General features: G+C 34.2%; 1 protein-coding gene across 1 annotated transcript; it reads right to left on the reverse strand.

Annotated features, from left to right (window-relative positions):
* Positions 1–4,375: 4,375 nt before the first annotated feature.
* Positions 4,376–15,025, reverse strand: LOC139871269 (uncharacterized). The gene is made up of 13 exons (XM_071859000.1): positions 14,570–15,025; positions 14,383–14,468; positions 14,027–14,185; positions 13,581–13,917; positions 13,316–13,434; positions 13,163–13,235; positions 12,867–13,090; positions 6,783–6,839; positions 6,561–6,699; positions 6,108–6,230; positions 5,585–5,755; positions 5,391–5,450; positions 4,376–4,767 (listed from the first exon to the last, which is right to left on the reverse strand). The coding sequence occupies exons 1-13, from the start codon at positions 15,023–15,025 to the stop codon at positions 4,606–4,608; spliced, it is 2,166 nt and encodes a 721-aa protein (XP_071715101.1). The 3' UTR covers positions 4,376–4,605.
* Positions 15,026–25,037: the final 10,012 nt, after the last annotated feature.

Below are 25,037 nucleotides of genomic sequence, written 5' to 3' on the forward strand. Positions count from 1 at the left end.
TTATATAGCTGCAGGTAATATTTTTTTTTTTTTAAAAAATAGCAAAGAAACCGGTTTTTTACATAAAAGGGGTCTCTTTTGGCATGCATAGAAACCTGTTTTTTTCAAAAACCGGTCTCTTTACTAAGGAAAAGAAATCTGTTTTTACTAAAAACCGGTTTCTAAAGTCCACAAAAGAAACCGGTTTTAAAACCGGTCTCAACCTAATAAACCCCTACCAATAGAAACCGTTTTTAAAACCGGTTTCTAAAGGTCCAAAAACTGGTTTCGTTGCCTTTTTTGTGTAGTAGTGAATGCTTGAAATTATGCAATTTACACAACTGAAGCATCATCGTTTGTATCCCTAAACTTACATGAAAACAATCAAACACCACCACTAGTCTCCTTCTTCTTCAACCTTTCACCCCTCCACCACCTGCAATCGTCGGCCACCTTCACCATGGTCATCACGTTCTCACCACCACTAAACCGATCACCTTTCTTTACTTTCCTTCTACTTCGAGAACCCACTAACCATAACGATCACCACCCACTTCACCACCTCCAAACTACCCTCATAACTACACACCACCGTCACTCTCTCTACATCTCTCTCCTCTTTTGTTCTTCTTTTTCGTAAACCACCCTACAACCACACGCCATCACAAACCCACAAACACCACACTTAATTATTACGGCTGCTAGGATCTCAGTCTCTTGTTATTATTCCACTTCCTGCTTGAAAACAACTGCTATAACTACTGCTGCTATTTTAGAGTTCTGCTCAAACAGTCATCAAACCCACGTCATGATACTGCATGTTTTCTAATTTCTGTTCCGGTTTATGAACCATAGAAACCACCTTTTTCTTCACCCCTCTTCTTTGTGAGCACACCCAAATAACCACTATTCTGGACCTATTACTTCTGTTTTTCCGTTTTCAATTCGATACACCATGAATAACACCACAACCGCCACATTTCAAACCCGTTTGCTACTACTATCCTGCTTTATGTAAATATCAGAAAACAAACACCCGTGTTATCATCTTCGTGACTGCAAATGCTTTATATTCCTGAACTAATCCACTTAACCGTCGAACCAATCATCACAGACCACAATAAAAACCTGCAACTTCCTTATACTAACAGTTAATCGAAGATGAAGGAAGAAGAATACGCATTTCAGTTTTTCTTTGTTACACGATCTGTGTAAATTCGAAGGTGATGGGATTAATCTGTTGCTAAACTATTTTACTGCTACTCAAATAATCATACACACACGCACGATTTATTGCCGTTATGAGGTTGTGATTTTCCAGTCGATTGGTGATAATGGCGGCTGCAAAATTTCCACTTTCTGAAACAGCCACGATTAAGTGTTGGGCTTATTTAGAGTCTGAAGTTGGGCCGAGAGCTTTTACTTGTTTTGGGCCGAATTTCATTCATATTCTGTTGGGCCGTTGAATGCTATATGAACTTAGGAGGCAACTGGGACTTATTCTATTTTGTTATTGAGCCGAGGGATTTATAAGGATGATTATATTATAATAAAATGGTGATTAACTAGATGATAATGAAGTTAAGAAGCTGTGATAATGTCATCGAGATGATGGTCATAATTTAATATTGATAATGATGATTGTGGTGATGTTAGTGAAAAGATGAGGAAAACAGTTCATATATGTTATATATATTCATAAACTCGAATTAATTCAAGAAATTAAGAAGGAGATGAATGAATGGTTAAGGGTGTGAGTGGTTAAGCGAGAGGTCCGGGGTTCTATCCCAGTCTGTGGCAATTTAATTTTTGGAACTTTTCTTCTGAGGTAGTTATTTTGTTATGTATATTATTATTATTATTATTATTATTATTATTATTATTATTATTATTATTATTATTATTATTATTATTATTATTATTATTATTATTATTATTATTATTATTATTATCATCATCATGATTTTTATTATTATCATTAATATAGTTAACATTAGTATCATTTGTATAATCATTATAAGTAGTATTATTATTATTATAGTTATTATTATTATTAGTATTGATATAAGTATTAATACTTACATTATCATTATAATCATTATGGTTAATAGTTATTATTAAGTAATATTATTATTATCATTAATATCATTAGTATTATTAAAATAAGTATTATTAATAGTATTGTCATTATTAGAAACATTATTATTTTTTTATCAAAATTATTATTATTATTATTATTATTATTATTATTATTATTATTATTATTATTATTATTATTATTATTATTATTATTATTATTATTATTATTATTATTATTATTATTATTATTATTATTATTATTATTATCATTATCATTATCAATAAAAGATAAGTATATTTTTAATTTATCATTTTTATTAGTATTATTTTTATCATTTTTATTATTATTAGTATTATTAATATATCAAATAAAGATTTTCTAAATAAAAATATATTTGTGCCATAAAACATAACTATATTAAAATTTTTGTAATAAATATTAATTATCTATTGAAAGTATATATAAGAATAAATATATCTAATTAAGTTATTAATGAAACATATAATTTATTAATATAACAATTATATCACTAATAATAATATATATAAATTTGTTCGATTACAATATGTTAATATATATAATTGATATAGGTTCGTGAATCCGAGGCCAACCCTGCATTGTTCAGTTTCGTCGTATGAATATTTTTACTACAAAATATTGGATTGTGAGTTCATTTGATTCCTTTTTACTCTTTACATTTTTGGGACTGAGAATACATGCGCTACTTTTACAACTGTTTTATTAAATGCTTTTGAAATACATTTTGAACTGCGAATACATGAAATGCTTTTATAAATGTTTGACGAGATAGACACAAGCAAAACATTCCTCGAATGAATTATGTGGACTTGATAATTACCACCATTGAATTATGTGGACGTGATAATTGCCACAACTGATATGAATATTTTTCCCCTGATTATTATTGCTTGGTAACCTAAGAATTAGGGAACATCACTAATTTTGAGAATTAGTGCACGCCTAATTGACGCGAATCCTAAAGGTAGCTACCGGGTTTAACACCCCCACCCAGAATGTTCACTAGACGGAAGGGCTAGTGGGCGTAGTGTTTAGTACTTCGAAGTTTATATGATTATTATACAGACGAGATGTTCTGTTTTGGGGATATTATTATGCGCATTATATGTTAAGGTCGGTTACCAAGCCAAGCTATGAAAGCAATGAAAAGTGAATGTTATGTATCGAGAGAATGATTTTATACACATGTTATGTGTATGTTATTTTTGTGCACAAGATACGTGTACGGTTACTAAGATTTATGAAAGATGATTTCGTACACGAGAAAGGTGTACTGTATTTAAAAGATATCGCATGTACATTACAGGTGGGTATAGGATTCGGGCCCATTTGTACCATGCAGCATTTAAATCTTGTGGTCTATCAAAATGATGAATTTTATTGTTTTATGATAAACCTATGAACTCACCAACCTTTTGGTTGACACTTGAAAGCATGTTTATTCTCAGATATGAAAGAAATCTTCCGCTATGCATTTGCTCATATTAGAGATATTATTTGGAGTCATTCATGACATATTTCAAAAGACGTTGCATTCGAGTCATCGAGTTCATCAAGATTATTATTAAGTCATTTATAGTTTGGATATAATTATGAAAGGATATGCATGCCTGTCATCTTTCGATGTAATGAAAGTTTGTCTTTTAAAAACGAATGCAATGTTTGTAAAATGTATCATATAGAGGTCAGAACCTCGCGATGTAACCAAATGTAATGTATTCATCCAGATGGATTAGGACGGGTCGTTATAGGAAATGCGTTTTACGAACTTGAAACTTTAATGATGAACTTTTAACGATCATTCGACGAGGATTTGGTCATTTTAAATGATGTAATTGTTTGATGATATGTGTTTAGTTGTATTCCTCGTTAAATTACCTTTCCAATGATATGAGATACGTGTTTTGAATGTTTACGGTTCGTTATTTCTGAATTGGTGAATTTTGGTTCGAGACTTAAACATTTGAAACAGCCCAGGAATCAGCTCACGCCCATTGGCGCGGCGCGACCATCATTTAGCGCGGCGCGGCATTTGCCGCGTTTGTGGGCTGTTCAATTTTCCTTTTTCACGTTAAATTCTAACTATGCTACGCACCTCCGATTAACATGTAACTTGTTCTAACATGCTCATATATGATTAGTTAGCTCAGAAAAATTGTCCGAGACCCGACCCGAACGTGTTGACTATTTCGTTGACTTTGACTTGACCAAAGTTGACTTTCATTCAAACTTAACCAATACTTTGTTCAACCTTTTTTTATATATTTCTCACCTGAATGTAAATATGAAACATGCTAAAATCAGACATAAGGCCCCTTGCAAGTTACAAACATGCAATATTATGCCTACTATGAGACATCTAAACTAAATCTGAATAAATTAACAAAAACCGTTGACATGAACTTTATGTCAACGGTAATTATTATACATCAGCATCTACTTATATACAAGCTAAGTAACTTGTGCAAAAACGAACACGGACAGGAGTATCTTGTTGTACCTGGTGATTACGATGGCGTAGTTACTGTATAACTTTTATCTTCATTATTATTTTTACTTTCTTTAGTTTGACATGAATCTTCAACGACCCACGATTCGATTTCCATCTTCTTTGTTCGCTCTAATTGTTTAACCAAGTTGAGTCGTTGAGATGAAAATGGAGAAGGTATCTGCCAGGACACGTGGGAATAAATAGATCATAAGAAACAAAAACAAATGGCTTGCTGATGCCTAATAGTTTTCAAGATCTCGCAAAGTAGTATATGCAACATGCAAGGGTTAAAAACCACCTTCTAAATGCTTAAGCTCAACATATTAATCATTTAAGAAATTCAAATAAAAACTTGGAAAAAGATGGGTTAGCAGGTCAACCTAACCCGTAATCTCTTTTGTAAAAGTTGGCCGAGTGGGCCAACGCGCGTGGGTTTGGAGACTAGTCTGTCCCGAGTCGCCCAAAAACGGCTTAAAAGTCGATCAACGGTAAAAAGTCGGGTCAAAGTCGGTCAAAGTTAAGTAAAAAATTTTGTACTTTTTAAAATTAAATTGTGTCATGTATCTATGTTTAAAATATTTATGTGTAATATATATGTTTAATTTATTTATTTATTACAAAAAGTCAACGTTGCTCAACGCACAACTTGCCCCGTCTCATCCCCAACTTGACGGACTCGTCCCTCCAAAGTCCCAACCGTCTCGTCCCCAACTCGCGAATTTTACAACTGTGCCCGTAATGACCCATTAAGCAAGCCATTACATAGTACGAGAGTGAAAATACGGTATTAGTGAGATGTACCATTGACGGGATGTACTTGTTGATTGCTGCTAGCATCGCTGCATGGCCTACAGCTGAAACCTGCTCACCGATTGCAAACATTTGCAAATATTTAGTAATATACATGGAATCATTAGTGAAACCTAACAAAAAACTGTTTTTGGTTTAGGGAAAGAATTAACAGTTTGATCAATTGTTTGTAATTTGATGCTTACAGGAATCAACATCAGGATTGTAATTGGAATCAGAGTGGCAATATCATTGAGCGTTCGCTTAAGCTTCCTTCTTTCTCTACTTGTAATGTTGTTGCCACGGAATTGTTTCACAAGCAACCCAAAAGCATCCCTAATATCTATAAAGAGTAGTCGAGTGCCCATCGATATGTTCTGCATAACGGTTCGTGTCAATTCAGCTTAACAAATAATTAGTGGTGGCAATATTAACCCATTTACTTGTGAATGGGTAGATCTCGGATTCATCGTCTCAAATGGGTCAACGCCAGAAAACAGTCAAATAGGTCAACTGAGTCTTGTGAACATATTTGACACTTCAAATATTTATTATAACACGCAGAATTTAGGGTTTAGAATACAGAAGTGTTCCATGTCGATCTGACCCACTTCAATATGTAAAAATGACCTAATTTAGACGTTTATCCAACTTACTAGTTTTCCACCTCGAAATTTATCTATTAATGATTAACGACGCACACACAAAACTAAGTTCTTAAAAGCTTACATTACTAACAGTGACCAACTTCATGGTGGAGTCCCTCACAAAGCGTTCAACAAATGGCTTTGTTTCAGTTCCACCGCGCCTCTCTTTGTGTCTTGCAGGGTCACCTCCTGCCAAACTAGAACCCTGAAGAACATAGTAAAAACCATATTAATAAATTACTGATTTAACCCTAAAATATTCCAATATAGCCTAGTAGTTAGGGTCAAAATTTCCTCACATGAGGTGTCAGGTTCAAACCTCACTAGCAACATATCTTAGGGTGGCCAGGGAAAAACGTCAAAAACGGTCACGGGATAACTCGGGATAACCCGATTAGGCCGCGTATATTTAAGTAATAGATATTCCCCTTCCCCGCAGGTAGCCTGAATACGGAAAACCTTATCCATTTACTGATTTAATCCTAAAGTAGACATAAAAAGATGCAAAATCATGGAACTTATAAGATCTTTATACCTTTCTAAATGTAGATCCGTCTTGACTAGTTCTCCTTTTCATCAAGTCAACTGGCTTTTGTTGAGCTTCCAATAATACCGATGAGTTTGTCATCCCTCTATTACTTTGAACAGAGGGTTCTGAAAATTTCATTAATTCGCTGCAGTGGGAAAGCGAAAGACGTTTAAATGTGTTCATCATTGAGATATAGTTTAAAAAAGAGTTGCAGATAGACTTGCTTACCCTGATTTATCGTAAGCAGCCCAATACTCCTCGAGACAATAAGATAATAAGGTCTGGCTAAAAATATGAAAACAAATACAAGTTAGTAGATACAAAGTTAAGGGGTGTTTGTGTTGGACCAATCTTGACATAAAGTAATAGTTAGAGGTTTATTTTGTGAAATTATATCTCAAATGGATTTGAGGAGGTGGAACGTGTGAACGGATAACAAGTGGGCTAGCCGTCATAGTTTTCAATTTTGCTTCTTCCTTGATTATTCTAATAGATTCTAGACTTGACTATTCTAATACATTCTAGACTTTATTATCCTAGATTATTCTAGACTAGACTTGATTAACTTAATGGACAAGGTTAATCAACTATAACTAGGGATGTAATAGGAAGATTGTAATAAGAGTTTTTCTATAATTGGAGAAGGATTTTCAATAAGTTCTTGTTCTTAAATTTTACTATTCTGTCTTCATAATCTGGTACCAAATTTCTTCAAATGGTATCAGAGCTAGGCTATAGCCCCGATGTGGTGGACAGCGCAGTGGGCGCACCCCTGAGCGCACGCAGCGACGTGGCGCGACCCTGGCACGATGAGTTGATCCTGGAAGCCTTGTATCGAAATCTCCCTGCCCTCCCACCAGGTTGAGAGTTCCGAGTTGGCGGCGGTAAAGGTTGGATCCGGAATATCGTTGGAGGGGAGGCCCAGATGGACTTGGGTTTGAGGGGAGGTTTGTTATGGTGCAAACCAAAGTCCCACATCGGCCATGGGACAAAATAAATGTATGTATATAAGTTTAAGGGAAAGTCATTCTATCACCAATTGGTTTTAGAAAAGGATGGACTCTTGGGCTTATATTGCAGGACATTGTGTTTGGGCTATGCGATCCTTTCAATTGGTATTAGAGCTAAGTTACAAAAGGGATCGTGTTGTTGATCAAAAGGACTAGATCAATCACCAGATTCTAAGACAGAAAAATACGAGCGTCGATCGAAGACCAGATTCATGGGGGATATTATCAATACCTCGGATGCAATCAAGGATACTAGCCATCCTACGTTCCAGTGCCCTATCCTAACTGCGACCAATTATCCCATCTGGTCGCTTAGGATCAAAGCGATTTTTAAGGCACATGGAATCTGGGAATCAATTGAACCTGGAACTGATGTCGATCAGAAAAAGGATAATGCTGCAATCGCTTATCTGTATCAATCTTTACCTGAAGACTTGATTCTTCAAGTTGCAGGTTGCACCCATGCAAAGGAAATCTGTGATGCAATCAAGACCCGTCACTTTGGAGTTGAACGAGTAATGGAGGCTAGACTTCAAACTCTTAAAGCTGAATTTGAAACAACACGGATGAAAGATAACGAAAAAATTGATGATTTTGCTGCAAAACTTTCTGAAATTGCCTCAAAATCAGCTGCACTTGGAACCGTCATTGAGGAAACCACGTTGGTGAGAAAAATATTAAACTGCCATACCAGAAAAATTCTTAAATATGGCAGCCACTATCGAACAACTGATTGATCTCAAAACGGTGAAATTTCAGGAAGTTGTGGGTAGGCTAAAAGCTTACGAAGAACGAACCAGTCTAAAGACTACAAATAACAGCCATGACCAACTTCTGTTGTCCTATGAAGGATGGGACTCAAGAAAGAAACGAGAAAACAGCTTTGGTCGAGGTCGAGGGAATGGCCAAGACACCCGGGGTAGGGGCCGAGGTCGTGGACAGTTTGGTGGTCGAGGAAGGGGTTCAGGCCGCGGACAAAACTTTTTTGCTGGTAGACAAACAACTACAACTGAAAACTTAACTAAAGATCGATCCAAGCTGCAGTGTTTTCGATGTGATGCATTTGGACACTTCTCATCGGATTGTCCAACACGAAAGAAAAGAGAACAAGCAAATTTGACTCAAGCTAGATCAACTGAACTACCAGTGGCTAATGATGACAGATCTGCACTATTGATATCCGTAGCCAATCAAAGAAGCGGGAAGGAAGTAATTCATCTAAGTGAAAAGAAGGTTTTTCCAGCAAAGTATGAGTCACATGATGGTGGAGAAAACATGTGTTACTTAGATACTGGAGCAACAAACCACATGACAGGAAACAAAGGACTATTTTCAAAACTTGATACGGATATTGGTGGTACAGTGAGATTTGGGGATAACTCGTGTGTAGATATAGAAGGAAGAGGATCTATTCTTTTAACATGTAAGAATGGTGAACAACGTTTGTTGACCGACATACTTTATATCCCATACTTAAAAACTAACATATTTAGTCTTGGGCAAGCTGAAGAAGGGGGTTGTGTAATCTTGATCAAACATGGTTTCTTGTATATGTTTGAGGTAGATGGATCGCTGCTAATGAAGGTTCAAAGGTCCCCTAATCGGTTGTATAAAATTAATCTCGAGGTTGGGACACCAATCTGTTTACATGCCAAGATTGATGATCCAGCATGGTTGTGGCATGCCCGTCTCGGTCATGTGAACTTTGATACAATAAAGCGGCTAGGGACCAACAATCTAGTTGATGGAGTGCCGGTTATTGATCACCCTACACAGATGTGCGAAGCATGTTTAGCAGGGAAACATTCACGACAAAGTTTTCCTGTTCAGACAACTTTTAGAGCCCAAAATCCACTAGAGCAGGTTTATGCAGATCTGTGCGGACCCATATCCCCTGCCAGTCAAGCTGGAAACAGGTACGTTCTGCTGATTGTTGATGATCACAGCAGGTTTATGTGGTCTTTCATGTTAAAAACCAAAGGAGAGGCGTTTGAGCAATTCAAGAAATTCAAGGCGATTGCTGAAAATCAATATGGAAGGAAAATAAAGGTCCTTAGAACTGATCGGGGAGGAGAATTTACATCCAACGAGTTCAATCAGTATTTTGTGATTATGCTGGAATCACAAGACAGTTGACTGCACCTTACACGCCACAGCAGAATGGTATCGTTGAAAGACGAAATCGAACAGTGATGAGCACAACAAGGAGTATTCTTAAAGCAATGGATATGCCACAAAGTTTTTGGGCTGAAGCAGTACGTCACTCGGTTTATGTTCTAAACAGGTTGCCCACAAAGATTCTGAAAAATCAAACACCATATGAGGCTTTAAAAGGAAGAAGACCAAATCTTGATCATTTACGTGTGTTTGGATGTGTTGGATATGTGAAAGTACCTTCAGATCAAGTAAAAAAACTTGATGACAGAAGTATTCCAATAGTTTATTTAGGAACTGAACCAGGAACTAAGGCACATCGTATGTATGATCCCGAGAAGATGAAAATAGTAATCAGTCGAGATGTGGAATTTGATGAAGCACGCAAATGGGATTAGCATTCCGGAGTAGAATACAATCAAGAACCTAATCACAAAGGAGAATTCGTGATACATATAAACCCCGGTGAAGTTGTCTCGGCTGATCAAAATTCCGAAAATGGGCCTACTGAACCAGGCAGCCCAAGTAGCTCATATAGCCCACAAAGCAGCAACTCCTCAAGTCAAGGAAGATCGACCAATGAGGAAAGCATAACCCATTCTGATGTTAGCAGTCCTGAAACAACAGTAAAACAACGAGGACCTATACTGTCTCGTCTCCCGACAGATACAGTCAATGAGTCAGATCCATCTATGGCAGAAGAGGAGACATATGATGATACACCACCTCGAGGTTGGAAAAATCAAAGTGATATATATGATTTTCTTCTTACCGAAGGAGAACCAACAAATTTCAAGGAAGCTACAAGACATCAAGAATGGAAGCAAGCTATGGAAGGTGAAATAGCTTCTATTGAAAGGAATAATACTTGGGAGTTAATGGATCTACCCTCGGGACACCGACCTATTGGACTATAATGGGTATACAAAATTAAAAGGGATGCAAAAGGAAATGTCACACGACATAAAGCACGGCTAGTTGCCAAAGGCTACATCCAAACACATGGTGTAGACTTTGACGAGGTATTCGCACCCGTAGCTAGACTTGAGACTGTTAGACTTATTCTAGCTTTGGCAGCCCAAAGAGGGTGGGATGTTCATCACCTAGATGTTAAAACAGCATTTCTACACGGTGACCTCAAGGAAGAAGTCTTCGTATCTCAACCGGAAGGTTTTGTGATAAAAGGGAAGGAACAAAAGGTGTACAGACTGTCAAAGGCTCTCTATGGCTTGAAGCGAGCCCCACGTGCTTGGAATACAAAATTAGATGGAGTTCTAAAGGAATGTGGATTTCAAAGGTGTAAGCTTGAACAAGCTGTATACACAAAAAGAACACAAGAAGGATCACTTTTGGTAGAAATTTATGTTGATGATTTGATTGTAACAGGTAATAACCCGGAGAAAATTAAACAATTCAAAAGGCAAATGGAAGATAAATTTGAGATGAGTGATCTGGGCTTACTTTCTTATTATCTCGGACTCGAAGTAATACAAGGCATAGATGGAATAAAAATTCATCAATCAAGATATGCTAAAAGAATCCTAGAGGAAGCAGGAATGTGGGAGTGCAATTCAACCAAATATCCAATGGGACCAGGTCTGAAGTTGATGAAAGATGATGGCAGCAAATGTGTTGATGCAACTGAATACCGAAAAACAATTGGATGCCTTCGGTATTTAACTCATACACGGCCAGATCTTGCATACTCGGTGGGATATGCAAGTAGGTATATGCAAACTCCTAAAATTACTCATCTTCAAGTTGTTAAGCAAATTCTCAGGTACTTGAAAGGTACAGTAGACCTGGGTATTCACTATCGAAGGAATGGTAGCAATAACCTACTTGGATTTAGCGACAGCAGCTTCTCGGTGGACCCAGATGATGGAAAGAGTACTACTGGATTAGTGTTCTACTTTGATGATGGACCTATTGCTTGGAATTCACAAAAACAACAAACAGTGGCCTTATCATCCTGCGAAGCAGAATTTATGACTGCTACTGCAGCAGCTTGCCAAGCAATATGGTTAAGGGGACTCTTAGCTGAAATAACGGGAAGAAATGATCAAAGTTGATAATAAGTCAGCAATATCATTGATGAAAAATCCAGTATTTCATGGAAGAAGTAAGCATATCGACACACGGTATCATTTCATACGAGAGTGTGTTGAAAACGAGAAGATTAAAGTTGAATACATCAGTGGAGATCAACAACGGGCTGATATTCTTACAAAAGCATTGCCGAAGTTAAAGTTTGCTGAAATGAGAGAGATTCTTGGGGTTCAAAGGATTGAAGACTCAAAGAAATAAATGATGACTCAAGGTCAAGCTTGGGGGGTGATTGTTGGACCAATCTTGACATAAAGTAACAGTTAGAGGTTTATTTTGTGAAATTATATCTCAAATGGATTTGAGGAGGTGGAACGTGTGAACGGATAACAAGTGGGCTAGCCGTCATAGTTTTCAATTTTGCTTCTTCCTTGATTATTCTAATAGATTCTAGACTTGACTATTCTAATACATTCTAGACTTTATTATCCTAGATTATTCTAGACTAGACTTGATTAACTTAATGGACAAGGTTAATCAACTATAAATAGGGATGTAATAGGAAGATTGTAATAAGAGTTTTTCTATAATTGGAGAAGGATTTCCAATAAGTTCTTGTTCTTAAATTTTACTATTCTGTCTTCATAATCTGGTACCAAATTTCTTCAGTTTGAACGTGTTTTTTTACATTTATTGTGTAATTTTTATCAGATAATTACCTTTTAGAAGTGAGATCTAGTAAGCAGTGTTTATATGATGCTTATTGTTTGTAATAACCAGATAATGAGTTGCATTAGTATTTCACGCGTTCCAATTTTTAATAAATGACGCATAAAATGACCAATTCTTATTATCTTATAGAAAAAAGAAAAAATGTTGAGTGAGATTGGAGTAATAGTCTAAAATAGGGAAAACGAATAATTAATTAGGTAAATTAGGTTCATTTTGTAAAAAAAAAAAAAAAAAAAAGGTTTGTTGCAGTTTGTGAAAAACTAAATCAGAAAGTCAGAAGCAAAAAATGTTTATGTAAAACATTTTCAAAATGGAAGCTTGAACCTACATTTTTAATATATAGTAACACTAACAGGTAATCTTGTACTACCTTCGAAGCAAAAACGAAAGCAAATTTGAATCCATGGGTTGTTGAGAAGAATTGCTATAATGAGCATATCCGGAAAAAACATCATAGCATACGGTAAGAACAGTATAAAGAATTATCTCCTTTTCCGCCTGGGTAGCCTGCTGCCTTGATCTTCTTCCATCATGATGAAACTTGGACCTAAGTGGTGCGTAGAAATCGAGCCATCCAATTTCATCTACAACCACCTGAAATCACAATACACATAACCAACATCGTATAACACTGTAGTAGTATGAGAAACAAATTATCCAACAAACCTCAATGAATAGCTGATACTCAGGTAAGGAATTAAATTCGGGACGAATATACAAGCTACCACACTCCAAGTAGCTGCAAATTGTTAAAGTTCGAAGTTTTCAAAATATGTTCAGTTTTTAAAAAGTAAATGTCTAAAAAACTGAACAATCTACCTGAGAAAGTCCTTTATTTGCTCATCAAGATCCTTTATGTGCATTTCTGATAAAAATAATCTTGTCTCTCTTCCCAGATAAGCAAAAATCCCAAGAGTAGCTAAAATAGTCTCTTCAATCTGTAAAAGTACTATTTATACTTGAAGATGGTATGTTTTTTATGAACAATTAAAAGTAATTTTGATACGATAACTATTTGTTTTGGGGCTCGGTCATATGCAATTATCTAGGATACTTCCAAAGATAAGAGTTTAATGCAACTGACCTTGTCACTGATTGCCAGTTTGTGTGTTATTACGCTTTCTCTATGAAATGCTACCAGAAGTTTTTTCTGGACCAATCCAATCCAAAATTCCACATCTTCAATATTCTTATTTGGTAAAACCTTTTTACCAAAATGCAACAAAAAATCACCTTCAAAGCCCGCCTCGAGTGCCAAATGATGTAACTTATTTACTGTCACAAGACTGCATGATAAGTCCATAAGCTCCACCAAGACATCATCAATAGACTCTGTGAACAAAGAGTAAGCAATACGGCCTGATCCCACCTTTTTAACTGCAGTACAACAGCTTATAGCCAGAATGACTCCTGCAATACCACTGAATGATTTTGTTTTACATGTCTCCTATCTTAGTACATAACTAAAAATCATAATTTGTAAGGGTAAATGAATATTAGACGATTCAAATTCAGATTTTACTTGCATACCTTCCAGCATATTCCACTGACCACTTCTTGAATAGTGGGATAAATGATCCTGCAATACGTGGAAGCTCAACGGTTCTTAACCACTGCACCAATTCGGGATGCTTGGCATTCAACTGATTCTCAATAAACTCTCCCAACAACAATGTCTTAGCAGACAAACTGAGTAAAAGCATAAATATGATGTTAAGCCACAATATCACATGGTAGTTTGCAATATTAAAATGTGGAAAAGAAATAAGAAAAATATGCAATTTGTCCATAATAAGAAAGGGCAAACAATTGTAACACTGAAAGGGAAAGAATGTTTAAGGCCTCATCTTAACCAAAAAGGCAAAAACTTCCAAAATTGTACTTACATTTCACTTACAGGACTGCTGCAACGCTTTTGAGAAAGAAACAACTCTACTTCAATCACAGATTTCAATAAAGCATATACTGCTACCTGTAATATAATAATGCAAACTGATTAGTTTACGATATTGACTATGGTTATTTGAATATTAGAAAACAAGTATGCTGTAAATGAAACTCTTTTCAGACCACCTGATATGCCATGCGTTTATGCCATGCGTGCACGTCTACTCCATTCCACGCATTTGCAAGCTCGGGCCCACTCTTAGAAAATTCAAGAGTTCGAATTGCATGAGAAAAGCTTCTGGCAGATTCATGCAATACACATACAAGACAATTAACACGGTTAAGTTCCAATTCATCTGTGTGTGTTACTTCCACTGAAGAGTTATCCTTTGTAATGACTCTATCTCTGCCTGAAGAAGCAACAGATGATAATGATCTTGACGAAGACCGACTTAGTGTTATCGTTTGAGATGAAACACAATGTCCAAAATGGAACCCTTGCAAAATGTTATTCGTCGAATATACATCATTCTCTAGCCCTTTTACACAGTAAGATGAATAAGCCGTGAATTTTGCACTTTCATCTGATCCAGCAGATTCCCTGTGACACAATACTATAGCGAATGATCCTCTACTATCCATACTTATATTAAGGATTTGTTTTAGGGTTAAAGCTATAAATACGCTATATACTTTCACTTTTGTTTCAATGTAGTCTGCGAGTGTAGGTCACATACTTTCAAAAAGTGTTCTAATGTAGGTTATTGGTGACCGGTTACCCGTTGAACCGGTAAAATCAAATTTTTAGCATATTTTTTTTAATTTGATATGGCGGCAAATAGGTTATATACTTTCATTTATGTTCCGATGTAGGCTATATACAATAATGATTTGTTCCAATGTATCACTAACTACATTCTCCAAAAAGATGCCACGTCAACTCGTTTTTCTTTTATCCGTTTAATAAGTTCAGTGCGTTCATATTAGCACACTTTTTGAAAGTATAAAGCATACACTGGCATTTTATTGTGTATATAGCCTACACTGGAACAAAAGTGAAAGTATATAGCGTATTTATAGCTTTAATCCTTTGTTTTAAAACATATACTCCGTAACTAATAACTAATTTTCATTCATATCGCTCCAGAAAGCTAATAGCTATATTCAGTCATTTCATATTAAACTGATCGATCAAAATTAGTATCTCATTTAAACATACGAATCAATCATGTAATTAAAGACATTATCCAGTTTGTTATCCAAATTTAGCTCAATCTTCAAATGTACATATAATTGCTCAGATTAAAACATACAGCCGTAATACAATTAATTAAACAGTATTCGGACTCAACTCAATTACTGAATGTAGCAATCAGATAAGTTACAGAAATCAGTAAATGAACCCTAGAACGTATAAATCGGTCGAATACGATGTTAATTAGAGTGAAATTAAGGAAATGAAGTACGGAATTGAAAAATATAGTGAGGAAGAAAGAGATCTTACAGGTAATGAGGTGAGAAATTGTTTGATTGAAATACAAATCGAGAAACCATTGAAGAAAGAGGAAAAATTGAAGGGTTTGGTGGTAAGGTGGTGGTTGGTTTGGTTTGGTAGTATGGTGGGAATCCATAGAGGCAACACGCAGTGAAAGGTGGGCTGATTGTAATTTTGATTATTTTAATATTTATTTATTGATTTATTATTATTTATATTATTTAATAATTAAAATTATATTTTATATATTTGTATTATATTTATCAGTGTTGTAAAAGTCGGCCGAAGGCCGATGCGTTGGCCGATGCGTCGTTTTTTTGGGTTCTCCGTCCCGTTTTTCTGAAAACGACTCGAAAGACGGTCAAAGCTAAAAGTTCGGTCAAATACGGTCAAAGTTGGTGAAAAACGGTCAAAATCATTCAAATTTTTGTCAAGATGTGATATGTTTTAAAATTAGGGTACGTTTTCATTTTTTGGACCGCTCTTTTCTCTGTGTCCTTACTGATTATGTACTCGGTAACATTAATTAAGTTTGAAGTTTGATTGTATTTAATTTCAAGTTCTTATTTAAGAAATTTATGGTACATAATCAACTATTTTATACATATATAAATAAATATTTAAGAAATTATCAATAAAGTCAACGTTGGTCAACGACCGTTGCGTCCCCGACTCGGGCGACGTGTCCTTTTTAGGTCTCGACCGATGCGTCCCCGACTCGCAACTTTTACGACCTTGATATTTATGCTTACACTTATACTTATACTAGCATTTAAGAGCTCGTGCGTTCATAGACGGATCCAATGCATTAAGAGGGGGGGCGCTCGCCCCCGGTGAATTTCGAAATTTTAATGCAAATTTTTTCGGTTTTTCGATTTTGCCCCCGTTGGGAAAAATTTTTTGCCCCAAACCCTTCGTATTTGCCCCAAAACCTCCATATTTTGCCCAAAAACCTTCAAATTTTGCTAACAAAAACTCTATATTTTGCCCCAAAACCTCCATATTTTGCACACACAAAAAATCCTTACGTTTTAAAAAAAATTCGCCCCCAGTGAAATTTTTTCCTGGATCCGCCACTGCGTGCGTTGCACGGCGACTCTTAATCAAACAAACTGGAATCGTACATGTTATATTAATTGACAGTATGATAAAAAGAGTATGAAAACTATTCTTGAGGTGAAATAAACATAATAGTTTAAAGAGTCCGTGCGGGCAAAATTCGGTTGGTTCTTTAAGTACTTTAGGTCGGAGTATGCTAGTAGTGAATAGCAAAATAACATATGCTTAATCAGCCCCCATTCATAGTTGTTTTTACTATTGTGATAAAAATGAGCATATTACTAAATGACAAGTGCAAAAGAATAATACAAATAGACAACATAAGAAACGAATGAATAATTAAAATACAAATATGCAACCAATATCATAATAAGTTAAACATCAGCAAGTTGAAAGGAGACTTTGATGAACTATCTTCTAATCAAAAATAACACTTCTCATTTGAAGCATATATAAGAGTAACATCACCACCTTCACACATATGGGAAAACATATTAGAACATATAAATTAAAACATAGAAAATAGTTGTGTGCATACGGATGAGAATTATTACGAAATAACCTGGAATGACTCTTCTTCTGGTACTGCATTTGCACGGTGCCAACGATGATTATTCTTGAAATTTCACTCAAAACGAACCCAAACCCGCAATATACATTTATAAATCTAAACGTTGAAGAAATGAAAAAAATTACAATCCCACGAATACTTGATATATCCTAAACACAAAACAAACGATACTCAATAATGTCAATGAACTTTGTAAACCCTTCATAGTTTACATCGTATACTGCACATATTATCCTAAAACGCAAGTTTTTTTTCTTTTTAATGTAGTCTCACCTTTTCATCACTTGAATCGAACAACAATGCATGATATGTCATCTTTACTTTCTCGATTCATGTAATAACCCGCCTTTTTCCGTTAATTTATTTTAACGCCGTCTTTTTTATAAAAAAAAAAATTATCTTTCGTTATCTAAATTCGTATCTCCCGTTAATTAGCGTTTTCAATATTTCCGATATTTAATTATAACATATTCCGTTAGATTGCGTATTTAAAATAATTCGTTCGGTTAATTCACGCACCCCTTTTTTAAACTCGAGGGACTAAAGTTGCCAAGGGGCCAAACTAGTTGACTAGGTCAACTAGTCAAACCCCACCACCATCACTCATTCATCACCTCCCATTTTCTTCTTCTTTCTACTACTTCCACTTTTTGCTCTCAAACTCCCAATTCACTAAATCATCATCTAAATCCGACCTAGGAGGCTAACATCAAAACAAATTGTACTTTTAAAATCCTCTCTTCATCCTCTACATTTTGGTACCAATTTCATAGCTTGGGGTAAGCTTTTCAAAACCTCTAATTTTCATAAACTAGACCTTTAAACTTAAAAGTGTGTTAGTTAGTGTTTATGGCTCGAGTCTAACATGAATATGTGATTTATTTGCTAGATCTTGTTATTTTGCATAAACTAGCATGAACTTGAAAAAGGGTTTGTTTAATCTTGAGTTTTGAGTGATTTAATATTGTTAAATGTTAAAGCTCATGTATTAAAAGTGTTACTAGCATCATTAGCTTCGTTTTGGTATGTAGGTTGACTTGGAAAAACTTCATTAACATAAACGTTAAATTCATGATTCCTAGTTAGGGTTTGATAGCATTTAAAATGAACTTTTGATGCCTTGAATGCTATGAGACGTTGTTGGTAAGTGTTTAGTTGTATTGTATGCGTAATTACCTACGAAACGGCATATTATATGTGTGTAGTAAGTTCCCGAATCATGAAATGTGACGACCCGGGAATTTTCGACCAAATTTAAACTTGATCTTTATATGTTTACGACACGATAAGCAAAGTCTATAATGTTGAGTCTCGAAAACTTTGAAACTATGTTCATGTATTCAATTACCTTCGACCAGTTTCGAGGATTCACGAACCATTAATCGTAAATAGATATGTGTGTATATATATATAATGGTAATTGAAAATATAATTTGAAATATTATATGTTATTGCTATTAAAATTTAATTATGTAAAATAAAATAAAAATAAGATATTATAATAATTATTATTTAAAATATATCTTCATATATAAATAAAGTATATTAAAAATAAATATTAAATGATTGTAATACTCATTTAATGTCCCGATTGATATTAGGTAAGTTAAAATCAAACTTATATGATTTTAAAATAAACGGTGATTCAAAAATGAGTTCTATAAATTTTAGGCTTACTAAAAATATATTTAGGAACTAATTATTGTATTTTAAAACTTTTTATATTTTACTTGGGATTGAGAGTGAATAATTAATGTAATTTTTATTTAAAAGTTAATGCTCGAATTTTATATCATAATGACCAAAATAAATAAATATAGTTAAATTAAAAATATGGAATTTTTCCGAAGACTTTTATCCGCCACTGATTAACAACGGACTACCATATATATCCCTAAATAAAATAGATGTCGACTGAAAACATCCAAAGTTTAGGCTGCTTACTATTTTCTACAGTTTAAATGCACTAAGTTATATTATTATTATTATTATTATATATATATATATATATATATATATATATATATATATATATATATATATATATATATATATATATATATATATATATATATATGATACATGCATTAAAACATATCTTTCATTTTCTGTTCTTTGTATTCGTTTACCACTCAACAAACAACCACTGTTTCTTGTTTGAAAAGAGACACCACTACCAACTAATTAGTTTCTATTTTAATCACACTAAAAACCATGGTTGCTGCCATTTTATTTTTCTGATAAAGTATTCATCGAACCATAACAAACAATCACTACTACAAAAATTAGATTAGAAACCCCAAAAAGAAACCTGTTTTTTGATGATAATGAAAAAATCGGTTTCTAAAGTAAATAGAGACCGGTTTTAAAATGACGGAAAAATGGAACCGGTTTTCTCACAAAAACCGGTCTCTATACCAACCTTTCTAAACCCCTTTTTTAACAAAACCAGTTCTTATGTATGGGAACTTGTTTTATAAACAAAACCGGTTTCATTTAATTTGTGCGGGAGTTTGAAAAATTGAATAATTCACTCGATTTCTTGCATCTCTTATTCTACTGCTTGTTCTTTTATTCACCAAACATCAAAACCCTAACTTTAGCCTCCACTAAAATCCAACCTAGCCTTCAACTTCGATCAGTGCTCGATAAATTCAACCATCACCGCTATCTCCGCCGGCCTTCACCATTAATATCCCAGCCAAAACCTCTCCATTTTTTACGGTAATTATGTTTTTGTCTTTGTTAAAATTAGTTATGGAATTTAGACTAGTAATTGGTTTCGTTAAAGATCTATATGCTGCTACTATATATTGCCTCGTTAAATAATTTGAACATTTGAGATGCATCTCAGCAAAAAATTATACTCCGTATGACCCATTTGAGCTGATTCGATTGGATCTGTTACAACAAGTTGATTCTCTTGTTTTTTTTCCGAAAGGCTAACAACAAGTTGATTCTGTCTCACAATTATGTTTTGTACATCCGTGGTTGTATCCAATTTAGCTTTGGACTCCCTTGGAAACTGTAGAGATTTCAATGTCCAGCTAGAATTGCAACAGGTACTTGATTCTTACATAGATGATATTTTATATTTGTTGTTCTTGAGGTAGCAGATGGATACCACCAGGACATCATCTCAATTCAGAATTATGCTCAAGACCTTCAAAGGGATAAGTTTTATATTACATTTGTGGTTTTACAGATGTGTTTCCTAAACCCCAAAGGGGTGGTTGAGTGGTTGGGTGCTTCAGAATCTCCAAAAAGGACCCATGTTCAATCCCCACCAACCTCACTTTGGGGCCTTGCCTTTCAAAAAAAAAAAAAAAAGAAAAAAAAAAGATGTGTTTCCTAGCTAATTCTTTTTTGTATTTCAGGAATTTTGGCAATGAGGTTCCAACTTGTGTGATATTGGAATGACTTAACTTTGGTGGTGAATGATGGTGGGAATAAAGGACGCTTCATCTGCTATTGCATTATAGCTCTTTCACGTGGTTCTTGAGTAGTGATAATTCATTATAATCAAAATATTAGATTAATAGGTATCTGAATAGTTGTATTGTAACTACTTTATATAGATTAATTAAATTGTTGGTAATATAAGTTTTTATTATAATTGCAGTTTAGTATTATTTTTTAGTATGGTTTTATTTTTATCGCTAGTACCTTGTTGGTTTGGTTTAGAAGATACAACATCTAGTTCTTGTTATATAGCTGCAGTAAAACAAATTATCACTATCAAAGTATTCATTGCAGCGATGTTGAGGTGCGTTATATGTTTGTAGTGACATCTCAGGATAAATGTTGTGTAATGTATCTCAGGTGCTGAGTTGGTCACAGTCTATCTCCTAAGTGCAAGAAGATCATGAAGGTATTTACATGCAAGTTGATTGCTTCAGTAACATATCTTTTGTTTCCTCATATGTGTTTTATATATTTGGTCACTACTATTTATAGGTCTTGCCATATATGTTCTTTTGGGAATTGTTCCACTTGCTATGTTGTTGTGTGTTTAAGAGTTATAGAGAATGTCGTTTCCCGTGTGTTTAGGATGAAAGAAGAATTTATTTGTTCATGTTGGCCATGAGACTCCTATCATTATTTATGCTTATTAGCCCATACCGATACCCATGATCTTATTGTATGTGCTTATATGCACTCACGTTTCTTTAAATGGTCGTTTTTAGACAATTAAGAGTTATATTTGTTGTTGCTTCTTGTATCGAGATGTTTCTTACCTAAGAGTTATATTTGAATTTGATATGCTCCTTTACAATTTAAACATTTATGAGTTATATTTGTTGTTGCTCATTGTTTGCAACTGTTTGTTACATAAGAGTTATACTTGCATTTGATATGCTCAGTTACAATTTAAATGTGGATGCATATAGGTGTTGGACAGCTGCTTTAGTTGTCTTTCTACTGTTGAACTTTAAGTGCCAGTTTATACAGTTAGTAAGATAACAATGTGCGAGTGGTTTACTTTTATATTTCTTTTCCATCTAACACTACTACAAAAAGATCGTATATTGCTTATATGCTGCTACAATATATTGCCTCAATTAAATAGTTTGAACACATGTGAGATGCATCTTGGTAAAAAATCGTATGTACCATACTGGTACTTGATTTTTTTATAGAAGACATCTTATATCTATCGTTCTTATGGTAGTAGATACCGGGACGTCATATCAATTCAGACTTATGTTCAAGACCTTCAAAGGTATAAAATTCATATTACATTTGCAGTTTTACGCATGTGTTTCCTAGCTAATTCTTTTTGTATTCCAGCAATTTTGGCAACGAATCCAACTTGTGTGATATTGAAACGACTCTTAACTTTGGTGGTGCATGATGGTGGGAACAAAGGACGCTTTATCTGCTAGTGCATTATAGCTCTTTCAAGAGGTTCTTGAGTAGTAATACTTTATAATCAAATATTAGTTTGCAATAGGTATTTGAAAGTTGTAGTTGTGTACTTGTTAGTGCTTTATACAGATTCATTAAATACAACTTAGTGTATTGATTTGATTGAAATAATTTTGTACGTCGAGAAATTGGTGGTAATATAAGTTTATTATAATTGCAGTTTGGTATTTAGTATGGTTTTATTTCAGTCGTTTGTATCTTGTTGTTTGGTTTAGATCATTAGATGATACAATATCTACTTCTGGTTATATAGCTGCAGGTAATATTTTTTTTTTTTTAAAAAATAGCAAAGAAACCGGTTTTTTACATAAAAGGGGTCTCTTTTGGCATGCATAGAAACCTGTTTTTTTCAAAAACCGGTCTCTTTACTAAGGAAAAGAAATCTGTTTTTACTAAAAACCGGTTTCTAAAGTCCACAAAAGAAACCGGTTTTAAAACCGGTCTCAACCTAATAAACCCCTACCAATAGAAACCGTTTTTAAAACCGGTTTCTAAAGGTCCAAAAACTGGTTTCGTTGCCTTTTTTGTGTAGTAGTGAATGCTTGAAATTATGCAATTTACACAACTGAAGCATCATCGTTTGTATCCCTAAACTTACATGAAAACAATCAAACACCACCACTAGTCTCCTTCTTCTTCAACCTTTCACCCCTCCACCACCTGCAATCGTCGGCCACCTTCACCATGGTCATCACGTTCTCACCACCACTAAACCGATCACCTTTCTTTACTTTCCTTCTACTTCGAGAACCCACTAACCATAACGATCACCACCCACTTCACCACCTCCAAACTACCCTCATAACTACACACCACCGTCACTCTCTCTACATCTCTCTCCTCTTTTGTTCTTCTTTTTCGTAAACCACCCTACAACCACACGCCATCACAAACCCACAAACACCACACTTAATTATTACGGCTGCTAGGATCTCAGTCTCTTGTTATTATTCCACTTCCTGCTTGAAAACAACTGCTATAACTACTGCTGCTATTTTAGAGTTCTGCTCAAACAGTCATCAAACCCACGTCATGATACTGCATGTTTTCTAATTTCTGTTCCGGTTTATGAACCATAGAAACCACCTTTTTCTTCACCCCTCTTCTTTGTGAGCACACCCAAATAACCACTATTCTGGACCTATTACTTCTGTTTTTCCGTTTTCAATTCGATACACCATGAATAACACCACAACCGCCACATTTCAAACCCGTTTGCTACTACTATCCTGCTTTATGTAAATATCAGAAAACAAACACCCGTGTTATCATCTTCGTGACTGCAAATGCTTTATATTCCTGAACTAATCCACTTAACCGTCGAACCAATCATCACAGACCACAATAAAAACCTGCAACTTCCTTATACTAACAGTTAATCGAAGATGAAGGAAGAAGAATACGCATTTCAGTTTTTCTTTGTTACACGATCTGTGTAAATTCGAAGGTGATGGGATTAATCTGTTGCTAAACTATTTTACTGCTACTCAAATAATCATACACACACGCACGATTTATTGCCGTTATGAGGTTGTGATTTTCCAGTCGATTGGTGATAATGGCGGCTGCAAAATTTCCACTTTCTGAAACAGCCACGATTAAGTGTTGGGCTTATTTAGAGTCTGAAGTTGGGCCGAGAGCTTTTACTTGTTTTGGGCCGAATTTCATTCATATTCTGTTGGGCCGTTGAATGCTATATGAACTTAGGAGGCAACTGGGACTTATTCTATTTTGTTATTGAGCCGAGGGATTTATAAGGATGATTATATTATAATAAAATGGTGATTAACTAGATGATAATGAAGTTAAGAAGCTGTGATAATGTCATCGAGATGATGGTCATAATTTAATATTGATAATGATGATTGTGGTGATGTTAGTGAAAAGATGAGGAAAACAGTTCATATATGTTATATATATTCATAAACTCGAATTAATTCAAGAAATTAAGAAGGAGATGAATGAATGGTTAAGGGTGTGAGTGGTTAAGCGAGAGGTCCGGGGTTCTATCCCAGTCTGTGGCAATTTAATTTTTGGAACTTTTCTTCTGAGGTAGTTATTTTGTTATGTATATTATTATTATTATTATTATTATTATTATTATTATTATTATTATTATTATTATTATTATTATTATTATTATTATCATCATCATGATTTTTATTATTATCATTAATATAGTTAACATTAGTATCATTTGTATAATCATTATAAGTAGTATTATTATTATTATAGTTATTATTATTATTAGTATTGATATAAGTATTAATACTTACATTATCATTATAATCATTATGGTTAATAGTTATTATTAAGTAATATTATTATTATCATTAATATCATTAGTATTATTAAAATAAGTATTATTAATAGTATTGTCATTATTAGAAACATTATTATTTTTTTATCAAAATTATTATTATTATTATTATTATTATTATTATTATTATTATTATTATTATTATCATTATCAATAAAAGATAAGTATATTTTTAATTTATCATTTTTATTAGTATTATTTTTATCATTTTTATTATTATTAGTATTATTAATATATCAAATAAAGATTTTCTAAATAAAAATATATTTGTGCCATAAAA

Source organism: Rutidosis leptorrhynchoides, chromosome 10, assembly GCF_046630445.1.
Source record: "Rutidosis leptorrhynchoides isolate AG116_Rl617_1_P2 chromosome 10, CSIRO_AGI_Rlap_v1, whole genome shotgun sequence".
NCBI classification, from domain to species: domain Eukaryota; kingdom Viridiplantae; phylum Streptophyta; class Magnoliopsida; order Asterales; family Asteraceae; genus Rutidosis; species Rutidosis leptorrhynchoides.